At 44.0% G+C, this 12,558-nt stretch overlaps 1 protein-coding gene across 1 annotated transcript; it reads left to right on the plus strand.

Annotated features, from left to right (window-relative positions):
* Positions 1-8,010: 8,010 nt before the first annotated feature.
* Positions 8,011-8,882, plus strand: LOC123088249 (glutathione S-transferase 4). The gene is made up of 2 exons (XM_044510450.1): positions 8,011-8,233; positions 8,317-8,882. Exons 1-2 carry the CDS (start codon positions 8,134-8,136, stop codon positions 8,787-8,789), a joined length of 573 nt encoding a protein of 190 aa, XP_044366385.1. The 5' UTR covers positions 8,011-8,133; the 3' UTR covers positions 8,790-8,882.
* Positions 8,883-12,558: the final 3,676 nt, after the last annotated feature.

The raw sequence follows: 12,558 nt of genomic DNA on the forward strand, positions 1-12,558 counted from the left end.
CAAGGGAGGAGCACACTCTGAATTTTTTCTCTTTTTTTCACTTTTTTTTGCTCCGCAACAAATTTTTTTCAAAAAAGTCTACAAATGGCCTAAAAACTGCCTAGCCTGAATTTTCCAGACTTAGTTTTTTTTTTTTGAAACTGGAACTATTTTTCTTGTATGGGTAGCACGGAAGTTGGGGAATCCGACTTGTTGACGATTCGTAGTATCGTGTGCTCTGGAACTCAAAGATAAAGGAACAAATACTGGACTCGGACTAGGACTGGTGGCGGAGATGAATCTGGTGGAACTCGCACTGGTGATGGTATATGACGGTGGTATATGTGGACTTGGATTGGTGGTGGTATATGGACTCAGATTGGTGGTGGTATATGGACTCGGATTGGTGGTGGTATATGGACTCGGATTAATAGCGGATAAGCGGTGGTGGTATATGGCAGGGCGATGATGATGGTGCGGCGGTGGCATGAATACCCGTGAACAGAACTCGAAACTCTAAAGACTAGACGCTAAGACCAGCAACTTGACACGATGAAGCAACCGCAAATTCAACAACGCAAATACAGAAAAGATTATGCAAAGGCTCAGATTGGTTCGGGTAGGATGAACTAACCCTAATTTTTTTTGGCTTTTTCGTGGACTATAGGTATGAAGAAACAGACTCGATCTAAACTACAAAAAGCTGTAAAATCTCACCGAGCAACCTGAAAATCTGATACCACTTGATAGAGGCAAAGGTGTCCCGTCTTTCGATGATATGATGGATTTCGCTTTGGTGGAAGTCGACTTTGACGATCCAACTACGAACGTGCGAGGACGTCGCGCCTTAGCAATTGCTAAACCAACTCCGAGAGGTTATTGACCACGCCGGAGCACAATCAAACTGACCACGAGGGTCTGTTTCCTGCGAGCAAACGAAGAACACAGCAAGAAACTAAGATTGCAATCTAGATATTGCGAATATAAGATGAAAGCTTTATTGATCAAGGTGGGGTTCTGTGACGCCTTTGTCTGGTTGTTGAACACAAACGAAGTACGCGAAGTTGCAGCTATGGAGAACTTTTAATCTAAACAAAACCCAAAGTCTAAACGGTGCCCTAAGGGTTGTATATATGGAGGAAGAGGGGGGAATTTCGTGGCCCTTTGTGGAGGGGTCCGAAATCAACCCTATCTCTTGTTTCCCCACACATACGGACTCTAAAAATAGCCTATACTTATGTATTTCGAAATTACATGGGCCTGGCCCAATAATAAGGTGACGCAGCACCTAGAATAGCCTCGGAACAAAATTTATGAAGTGGCATCTTGTATATTTCGTCCAAGGCTTCATGCACCCATTATGGTGGCTTCAAAGTCATGAAATCATCACTTGTAACTCCGTTCTTGTTCCCCTTGCGCATGCCATCATCTTCATGCTTTTTCGTGCTCCAGTGTTCATCCTTCTCCAAGCTAGGCCCTTCATTTGTAAGCAATACAAATGTATCTAATTTAGGCAGCATCATATTCTCATGAACATTAGAATCATTATGAAGAAACGAAAGTACCTGATAATTTAATTGGCATGCGCGAGCTCTAGTAATTGGTCCAGTATATGTAGCAGTAGGGGTTGTGGGTGTAACAATGGTATTGATGTCCTCATCAATCAGATCTCAACAAATACACTGCAAAAGAAGATTACATCGGATAGAACTCCAAGAACATCGAGAAGAACATTGTATTGGAGATCCAAGAGAAAGAAGAAGCCATCTAGCTACTAGCTATGGACCCTTGGGTCTATGATAAACTACTCACACTTCATCGAAAGGGTAGAAAGGTTGATGTAGAGGCCCTCCGTGATCGAATCCCCCCTCCGGTTGGGTGCCGGAAAGGCCCCATGATGGGATCTCAGGGGAAAAGAGGCTTGCGGCGGTGGAAAAGTATTTTGGTGGATGCTTCTGATGTTTGGGGAATATTTAAGAATATATAGAAGTGGAATTAGGGTTAGGGGACTCCAGGCGGAAAATTCTTCTAGGTGTCTTCTGGTCCAAGAAAAATCATCGTGAAGTTTTATTCTGTTTGGACTCCGTTTGATATTCCTTTTCAGTAAAAGTCAAAAACAAGGGAAATACAGAAAGTGGCACTAGGCTCTAGGTTAATAGGTTAGTCCCAAAAATTATATAAAATAGCATATTAATGCATATAAAATATCCAAAACAGATAATATAATAGCATTGAACAATCCAAAATTATAGATATGTTGGAGACGTATCACCCCCACTTACAAGAGGTCTCATCCCGAGATCTAGGAATGGAACAACTCAGGATACTCTGAAAGGATGAGATCCTCACGCTCCCAAGTAGCTTCTTTATCGGTGTGATGAGAAAATTGGACTTTGAGAAACTTGATGGACTTGTTGCAAGTGTGACACTCAGCTTCGTCGAGGATAGCAATGGGATGCTCTTGATATGACATACCTTCTTGAAGAATGATAGCTTCATAATCAATGGCATACTATGGTGTCTTGAAGCATTTCCTGAGCTGGGAGACATGAAAGACGTCATGCACGTTGGAGAAATTGGGTGGAAGCTCCAATTGATAAGCAAGATCACCTCTTCTAGCAATCACCTTGAAGGGTCCGACGTACCTAGGGGCAAGCTTCCGTTGATACCAAAATGTTGTGTGCCCTACATCGGAGATACACACAGATACGCTCACTCATCAATCACATACACCATATCATGGTGATGATTATCGTAATAACTCTTTTGACGAGAGTGTGCTGCCTTGAGATTATCGTGAATGACCTGACACATCACTTCTGCTTTGTTGATTATATCAGGGCCAAAGAATTGACTTTCTCCCATTTCAGACCAATTAAGACGTGTGAGACACTTTCTGCCACAAAGAACTTCGAACGCAGCCTTGCCGAGGCTAGGTTAGAAAATGTTGTTGTAAGAGAACTCTACAAACGGAAGAGGCTCTTCCCACTTCATGCCAAAGGAGATCACAAAAGCCCTCAATATATCTTCAAGCATTTGATTCAACCTTTCAACTTGACCACTAGTCTGGGGTGGCAGGTTGTGTTGAATCGGATGTTAGTTCCCATAGCTTTCTGAAATGCCTCCCAAAACTTGGATGTGAAGATGCTTCCACGGTTTGAAGAGATCAACTTAGGAATACCGTTCAAAGACACCACTCTAGTCGTGTTCAACTCTGTCAACTGAGCTCTAGAGATATACTCCTTGATAGGAAGGAATGTAGTGACTTTAGAAAGCTTGTCGACCACCACAAAGATTGCATCATTCCCTCTTTTGGACATGGGAAACCTATGACGAAATCAAATTTGGTAGCTATCTACGTGCTAAAAGAAGTAAAGTTATGATATAGTTCTGCAACAATGATGGATTGCTAATGAGTAGTGACATGCATGTAGCGCCAATAAGAAAAGCACTTCAACACATAGAGATTGCATCATGTATAACCAAGCTCCAAAACAAAATGGAATAAAGTAGGTTGGAAAATAACTAAAGATAGGAATTTCTAAATGCATCATGCACTTAAAAAGTGCACCCCATGAACAAGTCATCTTGCAGTTTGTCATACATCTTCACTATCAACATAAATGAGTTAAGGTTGTAACACAAGAAACATTTATGCATCATATGTTGCCTTTTGTTAGGATATTATAACATCATAATATATTCCTTCTAGTAAACCAAATGAAGCGCAATTCCTTTTCAAATTTCTTTGTTATGCACATACAAATACTCAACAATAGTACATGACCAGTAGTGCAGGGCGCACATGGATGCTTAATCAAAGAACAAGAAGTGGACATTGCAGTACAGTAAGTACACGTGTTAGTTCGTTTGGCCTATTTTTATAGAAACCTAACAAATCCTCACAATCGGAACACATATAGCAACAAAGTCCAATGTAGAAACATGCCTAGAGAAAAACAAGGTGCCTTTGGTCGTTGTCATGTGGTCTCGGTGGCGCAAACCGCAGATTGTCGTCCACGCTGGTGTTGGTCGTCGTCGCCACAACAGTAGATAGAGGAGCATGTGCGGGGTCGTGGCCACGCGGGTTGCTAGAAAGGAGGAGACAACCTTGGGATCCATCTCGGTGTGGCAGCCTTGGCTCTCTACGACCCCAGCGATGACCCGATGTGCCTCCCCTGGAAAGCAGAGGGATTCGGGTTGTTCTGTAAAATGTACATGCACAAGGCGGCGGTGAAGTGCATGGATGAGCAGGTGGTGTCCATCCTAGACATCGTGCATGCGCAAGCAGGCGGCCCCCATGTGCGGTGGTGTGGGGAGTTGCTGGTGATGGCACCCCATCGCAAGGGCTGGGCACAATTGTCCACCACGTTAGACATAGGGGAGATATCAATCCATATCTAGAATAATTTGATCCTGATGATTGCGGACCGATTTGTTTGAAAGATGGGAGGCAACTCTCTATATCTCGACGATTGTGTCCCGATTTTCTCAATCAAGATGGAATTTAGAATATCTATGAGCGAAGAAAATTCAAGGTGGGATGAGACCAACAATGTGGGATGGTGTGCGGGAGTCGGGCGAAACATACAATGTAAGACGGGAAAGGGAACCTTACTTCTATTGTAGGTAGTAGAGATTGTGAGCTTGTTTCAAACATGTGCTAGACACCCTTTCAGAAGGAAACTTCCTAGGTAGTAATACTTTGAATTCCTTTATTGTAATAGAGAGCCTATTTGGCTCACCACCAAAACAAAAGGAATCTTAGTTGATAAATGAAAGTGTTGTTATGGTAGAGAAGCTTGAAAAATTATGTGAAGCTATTCCTATCTTGAAGCAATTAGACAAGAATGCTAGAAAACTTCAAATATGTCTTGATAGGTTGAGTTGTTACTTTGGAATGACTTAAAAATGCTAGTGGAGATTGGGAAAAAACTGAGGACTTTGAATGTAGATGCAACTCTAGTCACACTCACACCACGTGTTGAAAAATTGGAAACTATTGTGGGAATACTTACTTAAGATTTTGTTTGTTTTGTCTGTGTCTCAATAAAATAATGGACGAAGTGATGGAAGAAGAGGAGAAGAAGAAAGGTATTTATTGTCTCCGGTATGAATTTGTATTGTTGTGCTTTTACTTTGTTGAATCCTATGTAAATTATGCATATTAGATATGTTTGGAACCAACCTCTCATGTACTTAGCAAAAATTCCTGAAGAAACAAGTCATTTTAGAAGTCCGGAAGAAAAGGCGATGGCTAGACGCACGATGTTGAGGGTCTTGGTTGGACAATAGAATCACGATGCAGGTTGTTGATCGGTCGCGAGGTTATTAGGACGCATCCACCGTAACATACATGTTGATAACACATAGTAGTGGCATCTACCAGGACCATATTGAATATTAATGAAATCCCAAGTGCAAGTATACAGCCGCAAGTTGGCACCTTAGCTCTGACGTATTTTCCTACCATTTTTCTCTCTCTTAGAACTATCTAATTTTCAGTCCGAGAATGGTGGAACCATTTACAACGACAAAGTAAGAATCACCTTTCAATTAGCATCCTTCTGTGGGTTCAGTACCTTGCTTTATCTCTGGGGGAAAGACGGACTATCTACATCTGAAACCGGATCAAATGTAATCTTGTTGAGTTACAAGGCTGTGTCGCTTGTATTGGGCCACAATGACCTTGTATCCTCCTAGTTTGCGTCTATATGTGATGCATCGCATGTTTCATTTCCTTGCGACATTGTATCGAACCCGCATTTCAAACCCGCCCTCATTTTAAGGTCAGGCGACAACCTTCTTCTAAAAAATAATATGCATTTGCATCGACAGATTAACATGACAGCTCGTGTAGACCAAGGCCATGGATTGAGACCGTGTCAACAGTTTACTTAGGACGCAAGGAATGACCACATGAACACACATACCACGCGGAATCCTATATGACGCTCTCAGCATGAGAATGTCTTTGCTACACACAGAGACCCACGTAAAACGGGCTGGCACACAACATGCATTACACGTGTGAGCCACCAGTTTGGGAACCTTAGGGTTCCTGACTGGTTTTGGGAACCTTCTAAAGGGTTTTTAACTGTGTTTTTTCTTTATTTTTTGTTTTCTTTACTGGTTTTCTTTTAGTTTTTTCTTTTTCATTTAAAAAACTTTTCCTTGTTTTATTTTCTTCTTTTTTTGAAAAAATCACAATTATTTCAAAAAATGATCCCAATTTTAAATTTATTCTCAATTTGATAACATGTTTGCAAATTTAGAAAAAAAATGATTTTTTTTCTAAATTTGTTGTGATTTTTTTAAAAATATTGTTTCCTTTCAAAAAATGCTCAAGGTTCAAAATTTGTCCTATTTTTATAAAACAAATGTTAATAATTTCAAAAATATCAATTATTACAAAAACTGTTCAGGTCTTTATAAAATATTTTTAATTTAAAAAATGTTCAAATTTTTCAGAAATTAAAACATTTTTCCAGAAATTTGGAATTTTAATAATTGCTAGCTTTAGAAAATCAAAAACTAATTAATTTAGTCATAATTTTCAAAAATTCTTCATATTCTTCGTGTTTACAGAAGGACCAACGGTTGATCAAACGCCAGCAGGTAAGATCAGGGAACAGTAAAAAAATCCAACGGATGACGAAGCTCAGCGCGCGCAAAGCCTCCAGAATGGCGGGTAGTGCAGCGGTGTTTATATGTTTCGTGTTCACAAATTTGAAAAATCTTAGAAAAAATAAAAAAAATTGTTTGCTTTTTTTTCATAAATTGATCACAGTGAACAAGGATGCTACAAGGTGAACTGGTATGCAACGTTAAACAGGAATGCTGCAGTGAAAATTGAATCGGGGAGCTAAAATCACCAATTGGGAGGCACCCTAGTTGGGCTACCCTATGCATCGGGATTTCTATTCAAGCGTCCAACAGGAGCTCTCTTGCATCACATGTTTCAGGTCATTGCGCCCTTGTATCAAAACTTGTGTTTCAAACCTACGGGCCTCATCTTAATGTTGGACGACAACCTTCTTCCTAAAAGATAATATGCATTTACATTGACCACTTGACGTAACAACTTGTGTATGCCAAGACAGTAGATTGGGATTGTGTCGACAGTCTACTTTGAACGCAATCAATGACGACATGAACACAGTAACACGTGAAATCCTATATGACGCTCTCAGCGTCAGAATGTCTTTGCTTCACACAGGGAACCACATTAAATGGCCGACCCACGACATGTATTACATGTGTGCGCCACTGGCTTCGAACCTTGAGGTTTCTAACCGGTTTGGGAACCATCTAGAAGGTTTTTGAACCGGTATTTTCTTCCTTTTTTGTTTTCTTTACTGGTTTTTTTCTTTCAATTTTTTATTTGCTGTTTTAAAATCCATTTCTTATTTTATTCTCTTTTTCTTTTATGTTCCAAAATAACCCTATTTTTTTTCAAAAAATGATCGCAATTTTTAAAATGTTCTCATCTTCAGAGAATGTTTACAAATTTCAAAAAATTGAAATGTTTCAAAATTTGTTGTGAATTTCAAAACCTGTTTGTTTTGTTTTAAAAATGCTCAGAGTTTCAAATTTGTTCTAGTTTTCTATAAATGTTCATAGTTTCAAAAACAATCAAAAACTATTCACATTTTTAAATATTTTTACATTCAAAATTTGTTCATGATTTTTAAAAATGTACAAACTTTTCAGAAATTAAAACCATTTTTTAAATAATTTTTTGCTTTTTAAAAAAAGAAAAAATAAAATAAAATTGGGCGACAACCTTCAGGCTTCATTTTAAGGTTGGGCGACAACCTTCTTCCTAAGAAACAATATGCATTTGCATCGACCATTTGGCGTGTCAACTAGTGTAGGCTAAGGCAGTGTGGATCGGGACTATGTCGACAGTCTACTTTGGACGCAAGCAGTGACTCCAGGAACACACGTAACACGGATCCACGATCAGCAGGTGCGCGCCTATTTAATCATTAACTCGGCTATGTATCGCAGTCAACTTAAAGAAGCGGACGCGAGCTATCTCGATAGTCGATGGCGCCGGCGCTGAAGGTGTACGGATGAGCAGTCTCACCGTTCGTGGCACGCCCCCTGCTGTGTCTGGAGGAGGCAGGCGTCGACTACGAGCTCATCCCCATGAAACGCGAGGCCGGTGACCACCTTCTGCCGGACTTCCTCGCAAAGAACCCCTTCAGCCAGGTCCCCGTTCTCGAGGACGGCGACCTCACCCTCTTCGGTAAATCCCGTCATTATCTCTTCTCTGTTTATACCCCAGATGTCAAGGAGAAACTGTACCAGTGATCAGAATCTTTCACGCAGAATCGCGCGCAATCGCGAGGCACGTGCTTCGCAAGTACAAGCTGGAGCTGCTGGTGGGAGACGGCTCGCCGGAGTCGGCGGCGATGGTAGACGTGTGGCTGGAGGTGGAGGCCCACCAGCACCACCCCGTGGCGGGCGCCATCTCGATCCAGTGCCTCCTCGCCCCGCTCCTCGGCGGCGTGCGCGACCAGGCCATCGTCGACGAGAACGTCGTGAAGCTGAGGAAGGTGCTGGAGGTGTACGAGGAACGGCTGTCCGCGTCCAAGTACCTCGCCGGGGAGTCGGTCAGCCTCGCCGACCTCAACCACTTCCCGCTCATGCACTACTTTATGCAGACGGAGTACGCGTCGCTAGTAGAGGAGCGCCCGCATGTCAAGGCGTGGTGGGAGGAGCTAAAGGCCAGGCCGGCGGCGAGGAAGGTCAAGGAGTTCATGTCACCGGACTTTGGGCTGGGGAACAAGGCAGAGCAGTGATTGCAACGCCGGCGTTTATGTTGTGTATTTCAGATTGTTTATCCAGTGTGAATGAAATAAAAAGTGGTCCGGGTCAGTACAATTTATTTCAAATACCATGTTCGAACCATTAAAAAATTGTGTTTCAACCTAGTTTTTTTTCTCAATAATCTGAGCAAGTATAGTGTTTGTCCGAAAACGGACAACGATAACTGCCACACGTGTGGGTGTTAAGGGGTCTGCCCACATATTTTATGTGGTGTCTAAGAGAACCAGCCCACGCACCTACGTGTGGGCAAAACAATTAGCGCCCACACGTCTCTTTTTTCCTTGCGGTTCCTCTCACACGCCTACGTGTGGGCAAAATGCATAACGCCCACACGACCTCTCTCAGCCACCTACCTCATGGTCCCGCACGCCCCGCGTGACAGTCACCACGCGTCCCCGCGGTTGCCATGTTCCGGACCCTCTTCAATGTCCGTTTAACTGCAGTTGCCATGTCGCTGAACTACAGTTGTCATGTCGGACAACTACAGTTGTCATGGATACTCAACTGTTGTTGCCATCTCAGGTCAAGTGCCAGATGACATTTTGGACAACTGCAGCTGTTGCCATATATGGTCTGGTTTACTATAGTTGTCATGATTTGAAAACTTTAGAGGTTGCCACCTACTAACACTAAGCAGTTGTCATATATGGTCTGGTTTACTACAGTTGCCATGATTTGAAAATCTTAGAAGTTGCCACCTACTAACACTAGGCAGTTGCCGTGTAGCGCTACAAAGAGACATGGCAAAATAACATGTTCGGGTAAAAAAAGAGTTGTCATCTGCTTACAAGCACACTAGGGGCAATTGCCGTGTACCGTGCAAAACACATGGCAACTGACATGTTCGGGTAAAAAAAAAGAGTTGCCATCTGCTTACAAGTATGCTAGAGCAGTTGTCATGTACACTGCAAAACACATGGCAACTGGCAGCTTGGGTGTGGAGAGAGGAGACGGGCGTGTGGACGAGATGACAAATGCCCACACACCAGCCCTTGTGCGCGAGTGAAAACTGATGTGTGGGCGAACTGCTAAACGCCCACACACCGGCCCCTCCGTGTGGTGAAATGGACGTGTGGACGACCGGATGAATGCCCACACACCAACTCAGTCCTACGTGGCACCCACAAACGGACGCAGATCCACGCCTGTGGGCGAGATGCAAACGCCCACACGTGTAGACGTTAGTGTTTCCGAAAACTAAAGGTATCCGCGACCCAACCTGTGGTTGTGGTTGGATTGTTAAGTGGACAGTGGTATCCGAGGCCATCAGGGTTCAAATCCTACTGCTCATATTTATTCAGAATTTTCGACGATATGCATTTAGTGGGAGGAGATGTTCCCGTCGACTACAAGGTGCCTATAGTGACTTCGTAAAATCTCAAGATGATATGCCGGTTCAGGCTCTCGAAGGTGCTCATAGAGGTAGGATATGTGTGCGTTCGTACAAGTGAGTATATACGCGTATGTATGAGCATTTGTGTATATTGAAAAAAACTAATGATATTCAAAAAATAGGAGCAATGATCGCTCACTCTATTGGAAATATATGTGACCCTGCCTCTCGTTGGTGTCATCGTCGATCTATCTCCTCTCCTATGGCCTTAGGGTCATAGAGACGCGGTGGATCGTGGTCGATGGAGATGGAGGGCTCCGTTTTAGGTGTTCATTTTAGTTTAGTTAGTGTTTGTACCATGGTAAGGAAGGATAGGTGGCAGTGGCTCTCTGAAGATGGGATAAAATTCTTCTCACCTAACTTCATCCCACAATGCGTCTAGCATCATTGAAGGGCGTGTGGAGGCGTGTCTCCAACGAATCTCATGAGATTCCGTCGGTGTTTGTCTTTAGTGTTTGGTGGATCTCCTTGGTGTCGGTCTTCGTTCGTCTACTTCCGTGTGTATTTAAGTTGGATCCTTTCGATATTGCTCATCTCTTCATCTACGACGGTTATTATTCTGGTGCACTAGTACTATGGGGTCTTAGCAGATGACTTCTTGATTGTCTTCTAAAGCAAGGTTTGCCCAGTTCCAATGATAAAGGGATTATGATGGGGTTGCGTCTTCGGCTTGCTCCAGTGTTTATACTGATCGCTAAATGGTTTACATATCTGGATGTACGTTTTATTACTTCTGAGGCTCATTGTAATACCTTGATGTTTTGATGAATAAATTGAAAGTTTTCTTGAAAAAGATAACAGAATATCAGCTCCATATGCCCCAACGAGCTGTGTTGTCGGGTCATAGTTCGTTTGAACATGTCACGAGCAATTTCCAAAAAGTGAGAGTAGTTGCTGTTTATGCAAACAGTACATGACGTGGACCAAAGTTCTTAGAGCATCTCTAGTAGACCCCATATAACATGCGAACCCGCATAATTCCGGCGAGTATATGGGCTTGGCCCAACTTTCTGGTCAGAACAGAGCCCGTATACTTGTTCGGCCCGTAATTTTTTTTACCGCGGCCCATAAACCTTACCCTCGAAGCCGTATAACTACGGGTTTGCGGGGCAGATACGGGTCGAAACCCTATCCCCCCGCCGCCACGTTTCCCCGCAATTTTCCACCGCCTCCGCCGCGATTCCCCTCCTCCATCCGATTTCTTGCCGCCGGCGAGCCTGCAAAAGCCATGGACGGCTATGGTAGCTCCAGAGATGAGGCGGAGCACCGCCGCCGCGCCAGATCTGATGCCGCGCACAAGCGGGGCACGCATCGGTGGCTCAACCGCGGTAGCCGGCCGCCGCGAGCTGGATGAGTTCGAGCGCGAGCTCGCCAGCCGCCGCCTCCGGCTCCTCTGCCGCGGGGAGCTCGTCCGTGGGCGCATCAAGCTCGCAGCTCACTCCCTGAAGAGAGAGCCGGAGGAGCTCGGTCGGGCGCCGTCAAGCTCGAGCCCGCCGCGTTGCCGCGTCGAGGCATGATCGGGCCCGAGGACCACCTTCCCCTGGGATAGGAGGAGCTCCTCGAGCGCGCCGTCCTCGAGCAGTCGGCGAGGGAGCAGGAGGAGGCCGGAGGTCGCCGCCGCCGCGAGCTCGAGTACGAGCACCTCTCCCTCCAGACGGGTGTCGTGGCGTCGCAGGCGCACGCATCCAAGGAGGCTGACATGCACTTGATGAAGGCGGAGCAGGCGAAGTTCTTCATCGACCTCGACTCCTCCGACTCCGATTGAGCGCCGCCGTTGGTCAGCTACCGCACGAGAACCGGTAAGCTCAATTTTGTGTAATGTTACGGTAGCGTAGCTCCGGTGAGCTTTTATGTAATATATGCATGATGTCTACGAACGATTTGCCCCTATGTGAAGAAAAACTATCTATGCTCCGGCGAGCTTTTATGTAATATATGCATGATGTCTACAAACTATCTGTCCCTATGTGAAGAAAAACCATCTATGCTCCAGCGAGCTTTTGCTTAAATACTCGCGCGAAACAAAATTTCTAAATTTTAGGGGTTTGGATACAGTTCCTATTCTGACGCGGCGATTTTGAACCTGTATAAACATCCCCGCGCGAATTGTAAACCGTGTTTGCAGTTTCGCGAAATAGGGGGTCTGCTAGAGATGTTCTTAACACTAGTTATACTTATTTGTTTGAATGAAAGAGAGGCCTTCCTCTCCGATTTAAATTGAAGAATGCCATATGGATGAAAACAACATTTCCTTAGTTTCGCTCCAAGAGGAATGTAAGTACACCAGTGCTCTTGCGAAGGCCGTCTTACATTACCTATGGGGAAGGAAATTGCACAAACTACCAATT

The sequence above is a fragment of the Triticum aestivum genome, chromosome 1B (genome assembly GCF_018294505.1).
Source record: "Triticum aestivum cultivar Chinese Spring chromosome 1B, IWGSC CS RefSeq v2.1, whole genome shotgun sequence".
Classification (NCBI taxonomy): Eukaryota; Viridiplantae; Streptophyta; class Magnoliopsida; order Poales; family Poaceae; genus Triticum; species Triticum aestivum.